The sequence below is a fragment of the Atractosteus spatula genome, chromosome 12 (assembly GCF_055471065.1).
Source record: "Atractosteus spatula isolate fAtrSpa1 chromosome 12, fAtrSpa1.hap1, whole genome shotgun sequence".
Classification (NCBI taxonomy): Eukaryota; Metazoa; Chordata; class Actinopteri; order Semionotiformes; family Lepisosteidae; genus Atractosteus; species Atractosteus spatula.
This window is the reverse complement of record NC_142717.1, coordinates 45,883,128-45,900,393: the sequence shown is the minus strand read 5'-3', so window position 1 is coordinate 45,900,393 and position 17,266 is coordinate 45,883,128. Positions and strand designations below refer to the sequence as shown.

The 17,266-nt window shown below is 44.0% G+C and overlaps 1 protein-coding gene and 1 long non-coding RNA gene across 2 annotated transcripts in view; one reads left to right on the top strand and one right to left on the bottom strand.

Moving 5' to 3' along the window:
• Positions 1-738: 738 nt before the first annotated feature.
• Positions 739-7,521, bottom strand: LOC148823193 (uncharacterized). Its single transcript, XR_016093859.1, has 3 exons — positions 7,303-7,521; positions 5,857-6,695; positions 739-5,305 (listed from the first exon to the last, which is right to left on the bottom strand). It is a non-coding gene; the product is annotated as an uncharacterized LOC148823193 (long non-coding RNA).
• A 3,580-nt stretch (positions 7,522-11,101) lies between these two features.
• rapgef5a (Rap guanine nucleotide exchange factor (GEF) 5a) overlaps positions 11,102-17,266 on the top strand; it is a 73,900-nt gene continuing 67,735 nt past the window's right edge. Inside the window, exons 1-2 of the mRNA XM_088928912.1 lie at positions 11,102-11,483; positions 16,980-17,033. Coding sequence (XP_088785038.1) covers positions 11,319-11,483; positions 16,980-17,033 — 219 coding nt within the window. The 5' untranslated portion in view covers positions 11,102-11,318. The remainder of the gene's footprint in view (positions 11,484-16,979; positions 17,034-17,266) is intronic.

The following is a 17,266-nucleotide window of genomic DNA, read 5'->3' as shown; positions in this document are numbered from 1 at the left end:
TCTATGAGGACTGCTGCCGTGGCAGAATTCTGGCCATCACAGAGGACAGTCACCACCCTGGGCATGAGCTCTTCACCCCACTGCCCTCAGGCCAGAGATACAAGAGCATACAGAGACTTACCACTAGATTCTTCAATAGCTGCTATTCACAAGCAGTGTGATTGGCGAACACATTTAGCCATGCCCCTCGGACCACACCTACACCATCTACCTCATTATAATTTCATATTTATTGCACATCTCCGATCATTGTTTACACGTGTGCATTGTTTACATTCAAACTGTTTATTTGTTTACTTGTACATTGTCTACTGTTTGTATATTGTTTTGATGCACTGTCTACACTTTGTGTTTTACACTTGTTTTAACAATCGAAAGACTTTCTGTAAGTAAGAATTCCATTGTACCAGTACATGTACTGGTTACATACAGTATGGCAATAAAGTTCAAGTTCAAGTTCAAGTTCAAAAGCAAGACTGACTTCCAAATAGCAGAAAGCCATACTAGAGTCTACCACTAGGGGGAAGCCAAGAGTCAAATATAATACACTTTAGCACGTGTGTGAAAGCAGGACATCTGCTGGTTGGATTGAAAACCTCTCAAAATCGCAATCCATCACCCCGTCTACCAGTCGATCCATCTATCGATATGATTGGAAACGCAGTCAGGTTCATCTGTAGGTGTTTTTTTATGTACCAAATTGAAAGCAAACTTCAGAAAACACACAACAAAAACGTATTCAAGCACTGATTTCTATATTTTAAATAAACATACCACTTGTATCCAGCAGGGACTTCAAGACTGGACATTGAAAGAAAACCTCTCAGCCCCAAAGCTGACACAGGCATCCTGCTAATCCAGGGTTGTTGTGAGTGCAGGCTGAAGGAAGAGCTGGAGATCTCCCACAGGACACACCACTGTCTCACCTGCACGTCCTTTGAGCTAACGGGAAGTCTCCCTCTTTGCCTTACAATGTGTTTCCTCATTTATATTTGTGAATTCAAGTGTTGAGGCGTAAATATCAGTCCTGGACGTCACGTGGACTTTTGTCCTCTGTGGCTTTATGGAAAACGCAGGAACGTGCAGCAGGCCGTCATGCTGATCGTCCTCATCCCTCAGCTGGAACTAGAACAGTCCAGGCAAGGTGCCTTGGTCAGCTACAATAGAGGTGTCTCATCTAGAATTCAAACCTACGACCTCCCAGCTACAAGTCCAGAACCCCGACCACTGCTCCACATATCCAGCTGCTCCTGTCCTTCATGCTTTCATCTGTGCTGTGTATTAAAGCTCCTCCTTGTCTGATGCTGCTGGTGACGTACGTGTCCAGAGAAGCAGTGCCTGTCCCCCTTTAACTTGTTGCTGTGTCTGCTGCTGTTCTGTGTTTATGTTTTTGGTGATTCCTTTCATGTCTTTGTATCGGAGCACACATGCAAATAAGCGTTTCATTGCACTTGTGCATATGACACTGAACAGAAGTGAACACAGCTCTTCTCCCCTGTCAGTAGTGATGGTTTGTGTGCAATGTGCTCTTCTGAAGCCTGCCATGCCAGGGTCTCACAGACAGCGCGCTGGTTTCGCCCACTAAGTGTGTGGCGCCGTTTCTCAAGCATCGAAACACACAGTGTTTTTCCAATGAAATTAGGTACTGTATAATATGTTAAATTAGACAGGAAAATAATATCTAGTTCATGATAACAGTTGTATAACAGACTCCATAAGGAACAAGAAAGGTTATAAAGGCTCATGCAGCTCAATTGGTTTTTCAGGGTTACACATCTGAGGACTTTGTCCTGCAGTTCTTTGAAGTCATATTTTTGGCTTCAACAACATGGCTAGGAATGTCTTCTAGATTCACACAACCCTTGATGTTCAGAAGTGCCTGCTGTTCACAGGTTTCAATGCACGTCTACATAGTGTTTCAGTGCCTGTTCTTATTCTGAAGATGTCTGTTGGGGTGACTTGATCTGTCTTTGACATTCAATGGCTTGAATCAAGTGACCTTGTTGTATTCTTTGTTCAAAACTGTAACAGACAAACTTCAGTTCTTTAAGTCAGTTTAGGACATTTATTTTAACCCAGGAACATGTCTGGTTGCTTTTCTCTGGATTGATTCCAGAACAGAAATATCTTTAAAGTTTTTCTCTTTAAGGAGTTACAGTATAATGTCAAGTCTCAGTGTTATAACAAGTAACGTTACCTCTTATAGATTAAGTTTCTCCTTCCTGCATATTACAGTCTGCACTTGTCTCCCTTAAATGTCACCTTAAATGTCTGTCATGTGTTTGCCCAGACCTGAAGTTGGTATGAAGTTGGTCTCAAGAAGTGGTATCGGTATTAACCCTGTCTCAAGAATGGGTATTAACCCTGTCTCAGGAATCGGCATTAACTGTGTCCCAAGAATTGGTATTAGCCCTGTCCCAAGAAGCTACTGAAAGAGGCTTGTGAATAGCACCACTCATTTCCTTTAAGTACAATTTCTAGAATACCATCAGGCCCTGTGAGATATGTTAGGATCTTCTGGCACTTGTTACACTTCTGTGCTGTCTGTGGTAATTATTATTTAATATAGAACTTCATCTTTTCTCCGTCTGAGACGTGCTGTCTGTCCTTTCCTGAGTGAGCACCTGAACGAAAGTGAAATATTATTTTGAAACATCAGTCATTTCACTGTCTAACTGGGATTGAATGAACTTATTTTGGTGACACAAGCTTTAGTCAGGGATAAGCATGGATTTGCCACCAGGTGTACCAAGCCTGGGTGTCTATTTACCTGTCAGTAGTCTCTGCAGCTGGCCTTTCCAAACTGATGGTCCCCCCAAGCCAATAGAAAGTAAGGGCTTGATTTTCTCTGCCTCGGTCCAGAGTTCCACGCTTCCTTTTGAGTTATCATTAGAAAAGCTTCCGAACAATAGCTGCAGAGCCTATTAAGAGTTTATTCAGGAATAAACCCAGAAGCTATGCAGAATGAGACGCAGAGGCACATAACATTTTCTCTGCTGGGTGAAGGTGGATAACTGTTGTCTGAGTGGGTGAACGAGATGGCACCCTCTCCTGTGTGTAATTGTTATTTTGTGGGAATGGGCTGGTATCTCCTCACTCATTGCCACAGGCAGTGTTCAATATTTAATAGCAGGTTGTATGAAGCACTTTGACTCCGGCTCTGTGCACACAGGGTGTTATCTGCCTTGATGAAAGGCTTTCTCAGGCCCACAGAGAGGGCGTGCCGCACTGTGAATCAGCTACAACCTCCTCTATCAACTGTGTTCTGTCTGTTTGGGCTAACATGCTAAGCTGCAAAAAAGGCTTTGAACAAAAGAAACCAGCATTTTCCATGATAACGTGGGACCTTGTTTATTTGCGTTCAGAAGTCTTCAAGTCTAGCGGACGGTAAATGCAAGTCCCCTTCAGCTGAGAGTTAATGGGCTGAAGTACATCGAGAGGCATTAAAAATGCAATAAATGCTCCAATATGCATCTGTTGCATTTCCACAGGCCCCAGGATCTGTGGGTGAAGATTTCTGTGCCATCAGTGAGACAACCACTGGCAGGCTTCTGCCGTAATACTGAAGCACAAAAGCACAGAGCCAACTCACAAACAGGACATAACAACAACATCAGGGAACCGCAGATGTAGAAAAGATCAACCAAGATTATAATGTGAATATTGGCACAGATGTATCTCGGTAAGGGGATTGTTAAAAACTCTTATAGTTTTTGAAGGCTGACCTAGTTGAGCTGGCTGTCCTCACAGTGCTGGCAATTTGAGAATCATTAACAGGAATCACATCAGTAAAAAAGAGTGATTGATTGATTCATTTTGATGATGAAAATAATAATTACCATAACATTTTTTTTTCTGTAGGGTATTGCTTGCTATTGGATTTTTTGCAGAAGCCTGAACTGTTTCAGCATGACTGTGCCCTTGCTGTCCAGACTTGTCCAGGCATTTCTGCTTTGCTTTAAGACTTGTTAAGAATCAACGCATTTCCATTGCAAGTAGGGTTTGTGAAGGCTGCACAACTATTGCAACACCCATGAAGTCTCTTGTGCTTTCCTTGGCATTTTCTTGCACGATAAAGTCTGCACTTTTCTTTTCTATTCTTTTTGACAGCTCACCCGTGACACAAAGAGATTCAGAGTGCCTCACCAGCTCAAAGATTCTGGGTTTTTAAATGAATGAGAAAAAGAAAATTTTAGAATAATAATTCAAATTGCCCCACAAATGCAGAACAATGCTAATACAGGTAATCAGGAGTGGGAAAGGCTTAATCTCCCACAAGCCTTTGGCATGTGGAGACAAATGATAGGTTTAATTAAAGTCATTTTCTGCTATCTGAAAAGAATACATTTATTGCAGCGTGGTATATATATTCATATAGTGACTCAGTATTATCACCAGTTTCCAGTGGGAAGATTTTCACTGAGGAAATGATATGCTCCATCTGCAATGAACTGTTACATATGCATTTGTACAATTTCAGACACACAAATGCATAAAGATGTATATGCCTAAAGGGTCAAATTTAATTTAACTGCCCATGTTTGAAGTTGGGAGTAAAGATTTATTTTAATGAAGTTATAAAAATTCATATCGTCTAAAGTGGGCGATATGGTGGCACAGTGGTTATCATTGCTTCCTCACAGCACCGGGCCCTGGGCTCGACTCTGGAACTGGAGTGCTATCCGTGTGGAGTTTGTATGTTCTCCCTGTGTTCTGCCACAGTCCAAAGATATACTGGTAGATTAACTGGCTTCTGGGAAAATTGGCCCTGGTGTGAGTGTGTGTGTCTGTGTGTGTCCTGTGATGGACTGGTGTTCTGTCCAGGGTGTGTGAGTGTGTGTGTCTGCGTGTGTCCTGTGATGGACCGCTGTCCTGTCCAGGGTGTGTGAGTGTGTGTGTCTGCGTGTGTCCTGTGATGGACCGCTGTCCTGTCCAGGGTGTACCCTGCCTTGCTCTCGGTACTTGCTGGGATAGACTCCTGCTCCACCTCGACCCTGTACTGGGTAAAGCAGTTAAAAACTGGTGGATGTCTTCAAAAGCTGTTATTACAGTACTGGATACAAGGTTATTATTCAAGATGGCTCCCTAAAAATGTGTTCACTGTTTAAAAAATAGTGGAAGTGGAAATTCTGTTGTGACTCTGATATCAGTGACAGAAGACAAGCTTAGTTACCTGTTTTTAGTCATCTTTAACCTGAATCAAGAGTTGGGGAATTTTGGGAATAACTGGTGGGTCGTGTCATCCAGTTTAACCCATGCACAGGTTTTGAACACCTTTGTTCCAAGTACTGGGGAGCTTTGTTTCCTGGAAACGTAGAGGCAGACAATATTGAACATGTATTAGAACAGAGTATGATTTTCCAACTAACGGAAATGTCCTTAGTATACAGGTGGATCTTACTCAAATGATTAAAATCCTGTAATCACGTGCCATAGTTGAAAAAATATCTTATTGCACATTCATTTCATTGTATCATCATTCTAACTCTACAGAGGCTGCATATGATCTACAGTACCCCAACTGGGTCATTAATAAATCCACATCTTTAACCATTGGCAGAGTCCCCAGTTTAGGACAAGCCTCTGTTTAATCCCAGTGAAGCTCACCATGTGATATACAGTTTCCTCTAACTCTAGACTCAAAACCTTATTCTTTAGAAGGGCTTTTACTTAACTGGTTCTGTGTCTGCTCCTCTGTCTTCCTACTGTATTCAAACCCTCATTGTAACTGTGTACCTCTGCTTTATCCATTCATTGTGTATTTTTTTCTTTTGTTCTCTCTGTAAAGCTCTTTGAGAAGCCACTCTAAAGGCAATATGTAAAATTAAATTTACTAATATTTATTTTAATGCATACCGGAGAGCTCCTCCTAGATGCTGCTGTTTTCTTTCTGCGCATCTCTGTAGCGAGAGGCAAAAACACGCCCACAAGCCCCTCTTGTGCTCCTGTGCGGAGCAGATGCTCAGTGTGCTTGGAGCCGAGCTGCGATGGAGCGGCGCTCAGCTGTCAGCGCTGGCTCTGTCAACAGGCTGGGCTGGCTGAGCTGTGGCCGACCACGGAGGGCGAGGGTGTCACGTAGCGCTGTGACCTTGAGAGTGCTGCTTGTCTGTGGGGTCCCCAGAGAGCATCCGATATCCAGGAGCCTAGAGTGGTGACAGCGCAAGGGCCAGCAGGGTGCGTCTTCCTCGCACTGCATTGCTTCACCAGCAGGGGGCGCCCTGCTGCACCCCCGCGCTGAGGCACTGAAGCAACTTATAAAGAACAATGTGGAACGCAAAAAGGATTATTTTATTCCCTTATAGCGATTTATTTTAGAGTTTTTTTCTTCTCTATGTGTCAATTTAAACGCTCTTGTGCAGGAGTACTCCTGAGACTTTTAAAACTGAAGCTGACTGAGGCTGAAAGAATTTTTATGTTAAATTGGTACTGGGTATGAACAGTCATTATGTAACCACTATTGGCACTGCAGAATGCCGTAGGACTTGTAAATGTGATTCATGTGCAATGCCTCTCACAGTGGGAGGACTGTGTCTGTGTTGCCGATAGAAATTGAGCTCACCTGAGCTGCTCTCAGAGCTGAGCCCTGTCGTGCCTCTCCCAGGGCTCCCTGCTCCTCCTGGGCCTTCAGGCGTCTCGTGACTTGGCCCATACCGAGGCTCAGTCATGGACGGGCTCTGTGTTTGGAGGGATGGATCCTGGAGAGACAGAGGGGCTGTAGAGTGTGAGACTGACTTCCATCCTGGAATCTGCTCATTTGTTCAAGACAGCAATGAAACAGGTGACCTGAAAACAAAATATTTCAGGATGGGCTGGAGTTATGGGAAGGGTGGTGGTGTTGTAGGCGCTGCCTTACAGCTCTTAGGTATTGGGTTCAATTCCAGTCTGGGCTGCTTTCTGTGTGGGGTCTGCTTGTTCCCTCATGTCTGTGTGTTTGTCCTCCTTATTTCCAAAGACATATTGGCAAAAACTGGTAAAAAGGTGATACCTTTTTAAAGTGATATATATGTAATCTGTCTGTAGGTGTGCCCTGGAAGACTTGTGAAGCACTCAGGCTGTGAATCTGGGATAAGATCCAGGTTGGAGCAACATTCCAGTGGAATAAGCAGCTTAATGATGGATAACTAGATATTGAATCGAAAGGCTGTAGACTATAGTACTGTAAAATATTTTTTAAAAATGCATCAAGAAAAAAAAGGTTTTGTGTTTTATTAAAAGATTCTGGGAAACATTAGTTTATTCTTTTGATTTCGTTCCCAGTATTGGAGAACTCGATTGTAATGTGTTGGAGAGATGAGTTCCTACCTTTACACGGAGAGGAGCCGTGGCGCAGACCTGAACACTGTCCCGTTCGGAAGAGAGCAGAAACACTAAGGATATGACGACGGTATTGAAGAGTGTGCTCGCTCAATACGCCAAACTCTGGGTAAAGGGGAGCAGGGGCAGCGGTGCTCAGGTGACAAAGCAGCCGAGGCCAACAGGTATTGTCATGTGGGGAATATGAGAGTTACAGGAAGAGGCGTGCCCCCAGCTCCTTCGCTCCGTCGCTAGTCTGCACAAACTGGTCTGGGCAGAACGCAAGCAGATACCTGCTCGAACACCTGCTGCCGCCCTGCCAGTCCCAGAGCCCAGAGCCCCAGAGCCCAGAATCCCAGAGCCAGAGCCCCAGAGCCCAGAATCCCAGAGTCCAGAGCCCCAGAGCCCAGAATCCCAGAGCCCCAAAGCCCAGAATCCCAGAGCCTCAGAGCCCCAGTCCGACACCTGCAAGGCTTGTCCATAGGAGCTGCAGCACAAGCCCTGCTGAGATGCTTAGTGACACACGCCTAGAATCACTTCAGTCAAATACAGTAGCTTCACTTTGCATGGCACTGCAATTTACTGTGGATTGAAGAATGAGTGCAATTAGAGTACTCTGGGACTGGGTGTTCTGTGCTTCTAAGTCCTGTTGACTGTCAGTACAGTGACAGGGTGAATTAGGGGTCTTCCAGAAGAATTGCTTCTTCATGTTCTGTTTCTGCCTAACCATGTTGATTGGAAATGTGTTTTCATTACAAAATATTTTGAATATGTAACGAATCACAATCAATTACTTTAACATATGTGGTCATTCTACTGCTTCTATAGTTTGAAAGATAATGTGTAAGTTTTATTTGCATGGCTTCTCAATGAAATCAACAGCTCTTACTGTACCTTGTCTGATAATACATTTCAAGAGTAGAGTAGAGGAGTTTATTGCCATACCGTATGTACGTGTACATTGGAATTCTTATTCGCTCCGATCTCTCAGGATAGGCACAGTACAGAGCCGATGACACAGTGCGACAAACAACACCACACAAGGCAGACAGTACATCACAAAACGGTACATACAGTACTATAATAAAAAGTGCTAGGACATACAATCAGACAAAACCAGTGAACAACCAGAACAATAAATACATGGTAGAGAACAATACATATATGGTGGTTATCACATGTACATCGTAGTCCAAGTCAAAAGTGCGTAGAATGAAGGTGCATCGAGTTCTGAGGCCTCACACACTCTGCTGGTTATGATGCACACTGCTGTAGGGCAGAAGCTGTTCTTCAGCCTGGTGGTCCCTGCTTTAACAGTGCGGTACCGCCTGCCCGAACGCAGGGGGAGAACAGTCTGTGGCCGGGATGGCTGGGATCCTGAATGGTGGATGGGGCTTTATTGTGACAGCGGATGGTGTGAATCTCACTGACTGATGTTAAGTCACATCCTATAATCCTCTGTGCTGTTGCCACAGCCCTGTGTGGAGCATCTCTGTCACATATGGTAGTATTGCTGTACCACACAGTGATCATTGTAAGCTTATTATTCATTCCTTGTTTCAGTCTGCTTGTCCTGGTCAGAGTCATGGAAATCATGCCAAAGAAGGAGAAGATCTGGATGAAGTACTAAGGAATTTTACTGCTCTTATCCGTTTTCCTAGCTGATGTTACAGCAAGGAAAGACCCAGCATTTCTAAAGGACGAAATTCAGTTTTGCCATTTTTGGTAATGGTGGGGACCACACATGAACATGAACTTAATTAACTAATTCATTTCAGTGAATTAACTGATTTGTTTAAAAATAATTAAAAAGCAGGCTGCGCAGTGGCAGCTATGAGATGCAGAGGGGAGGCCAGTGGCTTGGTCATACTGGGGTAGAGGCTCTTCAGCAGGAAAACGATAGAAGCGCGTCTCAGATTTTCTACTGGAGTCAGGCCTCTCGGCTCCAGGTTTGTCTTGTCAACTCAAATACATTCTAACAAGCACCACCGTGAACTGGTGGGATTAGCATCTGTTAAACCTGTGATGTATGGAGGAGCACAGTTCTTCCACACGGAGACAGCTCCCCAGGTCAAATTGCAATTGAAAAATTGCTGACGCTGGTCATGTTCTGTGCGCGTTGCAAAATCATAATATAGCTGTGTACTTCAAATATTTGACACGCCTTGCATTTTTACAATTGATTCGCAACAAGCAACCAAAAAATGGTGGGTAGATTGGTCTCCTCTCCTTTGCAGCTCTGTGTCTTTGTCTGCTTGTCTGTGCAGGGCACTCCTAGCTTTACTGTGATAGAGTAGAACTTCTGGGGGTTAGGTGAGTAGTTTTCCAGCAAGCAAAAAATAATAAACATCCAATATTGTTGAGAAAAAAAGAAATATCCTTCACTCAAGCCAGGTAACTTTAGACATATAGTACCGCGAAGATATAGATTGCCAGTTGTTGCATTGTATTTGAATAAAAATAATTTAAAAAACACTGTTGACAATTTAATTCACAAGAATGTAAAAGTACAGATTTGTTTTCTCTAGAAATTGTGCAGGATTATGCACATTTTATCATAAACAAATATCAAAAAAAAATTTTGTTAAAAAATAACCACTGTTTGGTTTGAAGCTGCTGCAAAATTGACCATGTGTGATTATAAAAAACTGGATTACTGTATAAAGTATTATGATATTGCTTTTCTTTATTTTGAAATAGAAAAGCCGACATCGTTTTTAAATGTGTGTTTCACTGAGGTAATTAAAACAGCTGAACACACCCAGCACTAAGGAAGTAACGATCTCTTTTCTTTTATTAGGTCAGCGCATTCAAATGATTATTTTGAATTCTCAGTTCCATTTGATTTCTCAGAGCACTCCACTGTGGGCTTGACTGCTGTCTATATTATGAAATATATGATAAAAAATCAGGAACACTCCTGGATAATTGATATTTTTCCTTGTGTTTTCACAGCCTTGTCTAACCAGTTCTGTCTTCAAGATTCTAGTCTGTTTCACTCTCTGCTGGGATTCCGATGTCCTGTACACCAGTTGTTCAATAGTGACTAAACCTTTCGGGTGATTTATACTTTCCTAAAATTGTCACTTCTAAAATATTGTGATATGGGAATTATTATTATTTTTTTAATCTGAGCATCTTTATTTTGAGTAGAGATGTTTGTTAAGATCCTAGTGATCCATGTTAGGGTCGGTTACTTTTTCACAACGGCGCCTTTGATAGTCTAATGCTCCAGACTCAGAATGAGGAAAAGGACAGATTTGTTCTGTATTTCAAACATGGGCTGCATGGGATCTGTTGAACACAGCCGGCATGTTTTAAAGCTTGGAAAAGAGACCCAATCACACGCCCATGACCATGCAAACTCCGCACAGAAGTGAGGAGTCAAACCCAGGTCTCGACTAACTGCTTTCAGGTCAGTCTGCGTTCACATACATGGCCACACGTCGGACAGGACGGGCACGCTTTTATTTAGCCATGTAACCAAGGACTTCAGCAGAACGACGCGAGCCGAGCGCCTCGCTCCTGGGCACCACAGCAACCAGGACACCCGGGGAATTGAGCCCTGAGTCCAGGGACGTTCCCACTCCTCCAGGATGGTTAAGTTTGGTCTTTCCAGAACTGACATCCTTCCTTTTATGTATGCATAAGCATTAAAAAAAATCATTTGGAGAGGCTTATAGCAGCCATCCCCGCTTTTCAAACGGAGCTATATGGCTTTTTGTTTGCCTCTTCTGCTCTGAGGACCGAAAGCAGGGAAGGGGGGCGGGGGAGATCTCCCGAGGAGAAGGTGGAAGTGATGCACGGCGATATTTCCTGCACCTGTGGATGAGCTCATCCCCCGGGCTGGGTGGACGCACGCAGGAGCGCTCAGTCCAACATGCTCGGCGAGGCGCTGGGTGGAGCGTCGGCGCGTGCTGCAGGAACTGGGTCGCGAGCAGCCTGCCCTCCGCCGGCGAGGAGCTCGCGGGGATAAGCGCGGCGGCGAGCGGCTGGCTGTCCGCGCGCTGGGGGGGGGGTACAGCATGGGCGACGCCGAAGACCGGCCCTGCGCCGCGGACGAGGGGCTGCTGGCCACCTGGCGCTGGAGCCGGAGCGCCAGGGAGCAAGTGCAGCTGAAGCAGAAGATCAGGGACCTGCCTGCGCTGCTGAAGCACGGATTGCATTTGAGGAAGAAAAGTGCCGAGGCAGTAAGTAACGCCAGGCTCCTTCCTCATTTTAATTTCGGGATACCGGGAATGCGATTGCACTCGAGTCGGGAGCCTGTTATGATTATAAGAGAATATTTCGTCTGTGTCTATCCCCCCCCCCGAAGCGCCTTTGCAATCGCGGACTGGGGGTTCGTTCTCGTTGCTGACATTAGCAGCCGCGGTATCTAAGGCAACGGCACCGCGAGGAAGGATTCGGGCTGAACCCCAGTTCAGAGTGGACCAACTTGGCACGGCTTGGCCGCAGGCGAGGTCGTGCTGGGGGTCTCTTTGAATGAAGACGGTTCGGAAAACGTTGTTGTTAAAATATTTGAAGAGCCCAGCGTATAGGTAAATAAAATGTCAGCACAGCGTTCAGAAAAATACCCCACTGCAAGTGTTGCCTGTCCAATGGTGGAAAGGTAGAAATACAGTTTATGGAATAGAAATATAAATGTCGCATGGCACTGGTTCAAATTCAGTCTGTTTTTTTAAGACGCTTGTGCCTTTTTTTTAATTAAAGAGGGCATGCAGGTGTATTTTCAGAACAGTCAAATTTTCCTGCTTTGAATAGCAAATGAGCCGTGGTTCTGTATGAACAACATAAAGCTGCTGTCGATGTCTGTTGCGTTTAGAGGTACAGAGTTCTGTAAAGATTGTTGAAATTGTGATGGGGACTGGTACAGATGGTTACCACGAGAGCTTCTAAGAAATTGTCCGTCTTATGATGTTGCGTGAAAACACGTTGTCAAGTAGCGTTAAATGGATTACATTATTTCAGTTCTGCTTCTGTGCGTGCTTACCTGATAGTTAGCTCATGTTACAATGTTTTATATGAAGTATTTTATCTTCTTCAGTGCTCTTTATAAAAATACGTAGATAAAAGTACTGTCTTTACAAAGTGTACTGTTCAGTCGAGAAATTCGGTTGTGTAGGAATCACATCAGGCTGCCTGTGTCACGTAAGATTGTGAACTCGCATCGCATCAAGACAAGCAAATGATCATGCTGTGGGCTTGTATTGTTCTTCATTTAACTCGGAATCTGTGCAGAGGTTGATAATGGGATGTGAGTGTTCTTAAATGAGTCAAATCATCACGTGTGAGAGCTTGCAAGCAGAGAGCTCGAAGGGAAATTTTCAAATGTTTTAATTATCAAGTACACATGCCAGGCTTACCAAATAACCAAGTAATGTCTTTCCCATTATCATATCACATTTAAATTCGTTTCTCAGTTTCCATTTGTTCTGGTGCCAGTAAGTGTACAAGACGTGGGAAATCAGAATTTAAATTCCTGCCTGGATGGGTTTTACTGTCCTTTCGTTCCCAGAGTGTAGCGGACAGGTTTAAAGAAAATACTGATAAGCATTAAAGATATGTTTTCCTTTGGCGATCTGAAAAGGAAACGGAAAAATGTCCGACAAGTGTAAATAAGTGTATGTAAGAGACAGAGCTGAAAACTGCTTTCCTTAGCCGTTGGCAGCTGGAGAGCAGTTTTTGTGAATTCAGGCTCCATGCAGGGGAGCGATATTGTACTCCAGCCTTTAGGCTGCAAGCCTCCAAACCACCGACAGTCACCTGAAACAGCCAACGTCCCCAAGTTTTAGTTGAGTACACCTTGCAAAGAGCAGCCGCCTGACTGAGGCCCGTGTGGCGCCAATCCTCACTCTTGTCAGGAGTGTTCTTATCTTCTGCATTGGTCCTGCAGAGTGAAATGAAGTACAGTAAGTGGCTGGAGATAGAAATGACACAACACTGTTAAAAAACATCGTAATACATTTTCTTTCAATCGTTTTCCCACAGATTAGAAAGAGGTTCGTAACCACTGAACCCATTAATGATGACTAATGAACAGAGTACTGGCAAAGACAGATGTTGAGACATTTATCTTTGCCTAGAGAAGAATTCTAGTAAGTCACTGCAGTGCTCGGAGAACAAAACAACACAGTCTTCAAAGCTACTCAGACAGAGTGGCCCAGTGTAAAGGTTCAGCTAATATTTATAAAGGTTGTAGTGGAAGATAAAATCATGTAGCAGAGCTGGTGTGTATGAATAGCTTGTCATGGTTTTTAAGCATTTAGGTAAGGGCTGGATTGCTGTGTCTGAGTCCCTCCCATTAAATAAACATCAGTGTTTTCGGTTCTCTTCAGTGTGTTTGTTTCTTTCTGCGTAGTGAATGGGAGAATTCAGCCAGGCCTTGCACTTGCAAGCTCCTCTGCTGTGTTCTGAGTCACTGTTTGCACTGCATTGGGCCTGTGTTCTGTCTCTCTGGGCGTGATCATGAATAAATGACACAAGTGGGGCACTCCAGCATGCACACACATGAACTGCACATGGCTCTGCACAGAGCCCCTCTCGGGACTGGAGAGAAGCTGAGCCCGCAGAGCCTGCAGCTCTCTGCTGACAGACACATCAGTCACTGAGAAACACCTGTGCGAAAGGACGACAGCACGCCTAGGCACTGTGAACATTGTCTAAATGACCCTTTTTGAGTTTGTGCTCCCTAAATGTGATAATAGTATGCAAATATGTATATTTGGGTAATATGCTTGTCTCTGGTCGTTAGTCACACGGTGATATCCAAAAAAGGTCTGTGTATTAACTGTTGTGTTGCTTAATGTTTTTAGAAGCCGTAAATGAAATTCTAGAGTAGGCAAAACCTGGCAGAAGATGTTTAATGTAAGCAAATGCAGAACTCACTAGTATAGCCTCATTGGGAACATTATGTGCAGTTTTGGACACAACTGTATGGAAAAGACACTGCTGCTCTGGGATTAGTCCAGAGGAGAGCAATCGGCTACATTCTGGGGCTCCCAGGGGTCTCCTCCTCGGACAGGCTGAAGGCGCTGAAAGAGTTCAGTTGTGAACGGAGCAGACTGCAAAGGGACCTCGTACAAGTGTTCAGAGTTTTCAAAGGCATCGACAAGGTCGACACAGCAGGTCTCTTCAGAATGAGCCACAGAAAACCAGTGGAAGTGCATCTACGACTAAGAACAGAGACGCGTCGTTACACAAAAGGGCAGAGGGAGTCTGGAACAAACACCCAGCCATTTAATGACTTAATTGATCACTTTATATTCATACAGATACTATTCATTTCTAAACGGCAGACATTGGCTTATGTTTTGATATTTTCTTTGCTTACTTACTGCTGAATTTTTTTTTGCCATCTTCCCACCTACATTGCAAGCATGATGTTGTACGAGAATGATTTTTTTCCTAATTTGATGGCGTGCGGTCTTTATTCTTATTTGAATGGCGTCTTGCATTTTTAAGATGTTTCTGAAGTGGAATTCCGCTTGCTTGACTCCTTTATTTGTGTGACAGATTTATCATTAAAAAATCAAACGAGAGCAGACAGAACGGTGCAGAGCAGAACATTTTAAGCTTAAGATAATCCCTTTCTGGCAGATAACGACCTGCTCTCAGCCAATCGGCAGGGAGCATTTGTTCTTTGAAGTTGAAAGTCGATGGAGCTGTAGCTCGTGTCCCAGCACTCCGCTCTGCAAGGTGCTCGCACCTCCTGTGCAGATGTGCTCTTCTGCATCGCTCCACTGCCAGATGTGTCCCTGGAAAGGGTTGCCAACAGAAAAGAAAGCCTGACGTGTGCAGATACATATTGAAAATCCCTTGCTGAAGAAAATCTAACTATAAGACTCCTGAGACTTTTCTGCATTAGCTTGTCTTGGCCTGTCAGATAACACAAGAGGAAGCCATTCGATCCATCTAGCCTGTTTTGTAGTTGTTAAGTGAACCAAAGACCTTCTACAGATGGTGCTTGAAGTTTCCTGCTGATGGAACCTCAATATCAGTGTTTTCTGTCAATTAAAATATGACCAGCCTGTCATAATTGTTTCTATGGCAGAACTCGTTCACTGTACATAAAGCAAGCACTGTACATTAACACTTGCACTGGTAGGCAGATTTTGGTGATCATGAAATTGAATGCTTTGTGCAAATAATTAAATCATTAAAATCATGATAAGAATAAAAAACTTGTGCACTATATTAAGAGTAAAATATCACAGGATGATACTTGGTATGTCTCCAGATCCCTGTCATTGCTGCTGGTTCATGCTTTTTATATCTCTGGGATGTGTGTTCACGCAGGTACTCCATGGTGAGCCACACTGATGACCCTCCTGTCTCTTAGCAAGCTGGTTGGTTAAGTTATAAATGTGCTCCTCACATTTGATTATATGCGGCAGCATGATTTTGAGTAGAAACTGTGAAGACAGGCATGTTAGAAAGCATGTTGCCACCAGGGACACTTACAGCGAGGGTTGGAGAGAATTGAGAGTGAGGGGTTTGGAGACTGACTTCCCTGAATCTCTGTAAGGATTGTTTTTTCTGCCTGTGTTGCTCTCGGACACAGCGCGCCCTCTCTTGAGCTGATGGAGCTTCAGCAATGCCACATGTGAAACGGAGACACTTCTTCAGCTCCTGCAGGGTGTACAGCGGTCTTGTAGCACTAGAAGCCTGAACGACGCAGGAGTGCAGAGAGGCGCTGTATCTAACAGATGTGCCCTGTGTCCACCCCCTCTGCATCCGCAGTCAGTGCTGTGCTGTGTTGGAATGGTGATGGTAACGTTAGCTCAAGGCCTTTGGTTCATGAGCATGATCTATTCACTGCTCGTGCAAGCCATAGGCTGCCTTGTTCGAAGGCATTGTGCCATTATTACATTCTGTCCCCTTCCTCCAAATGAGAAATGCTGCGTTGCATGTCTACAGAAATGTCAATGCTTATCTACTGGTTTTTCATGACTCCTCCTTCCCAAACTGTTACATTGTAATGCGAAACGTTATGCTGGCAGACACTGGAAAGAAGGGGACTAAAGTAGGTTAAAACATGAAATGCAGGATTTGCCTCATAAATGTGTAAAATACAGAACAGTGAAGAATACACGTACTTTAAATAAAAAAAGCCTGTAATTTTCAGTAGTGCTTAATTCTTATTTTCTGGCTCCTCTTGCATTGGATATATGACATTCTAAATATGAGACATTCTAATGAAAGAGATGACATTTGTGTGGTTTTCCGTCTTTCCAGAACATACTTGACCTGACGATCCTTCTATGAACGTTGTCAGGTAAACCGGTTTCATGTCAATGAGCTCAATAGTGTAGTGACCCGTGACAGGCTTGATGCAGACATGCATTTCCAATACGGGGATATAAACAGTAAATTGCTGACACTAGTATGATGTAATACCGTCCTTATGTCAAGTGCTTACTGTAGAAACATTTATTCATGAGAAGGAGTAACTGCAGCACAAGGACTTGTTTTTAGAGCCCCTCCGCAGTTTTCTCGTGTCGTAATATACCTGTGATCGCTGACCTTTCACCTACGTCGTGCAAACCGACCGCTGACTGTGAAAGCATTGGGAAGCAGTGGCAGAGATGCGCTGCTGATCGAGTGAGCTCAGGAGCTGAGGCGCGGGAGAGACGCGTTAGATCTGTTCTTACGGTGTTGAGTTCACTGTTTCCTTTTGTCTCCCTCAGCAATCAGCACCTGACGCCATTCCTGGGCAGAGCACCGAGATTTCAAAACAGAAGGTAAAGCTTGTGATATGGAAATATGTTTTATTTCATTTCCAAACTATAAACAGAAGTTCTTTTCTCTTCAACATGCCTTCTTTTGGCACAGCTAGGAGCTGTGTTAACTCCTAGAGAAGTGTCCTGTCAGGAGAGGGTTTCTGTTGAAATGAACTAATTCCTGTAGATGAAGAGGGAAAACTGCCCCTCTGGAAACTGGTTTAAAATGTTCAGAGAGGATACAAGTACTGTAC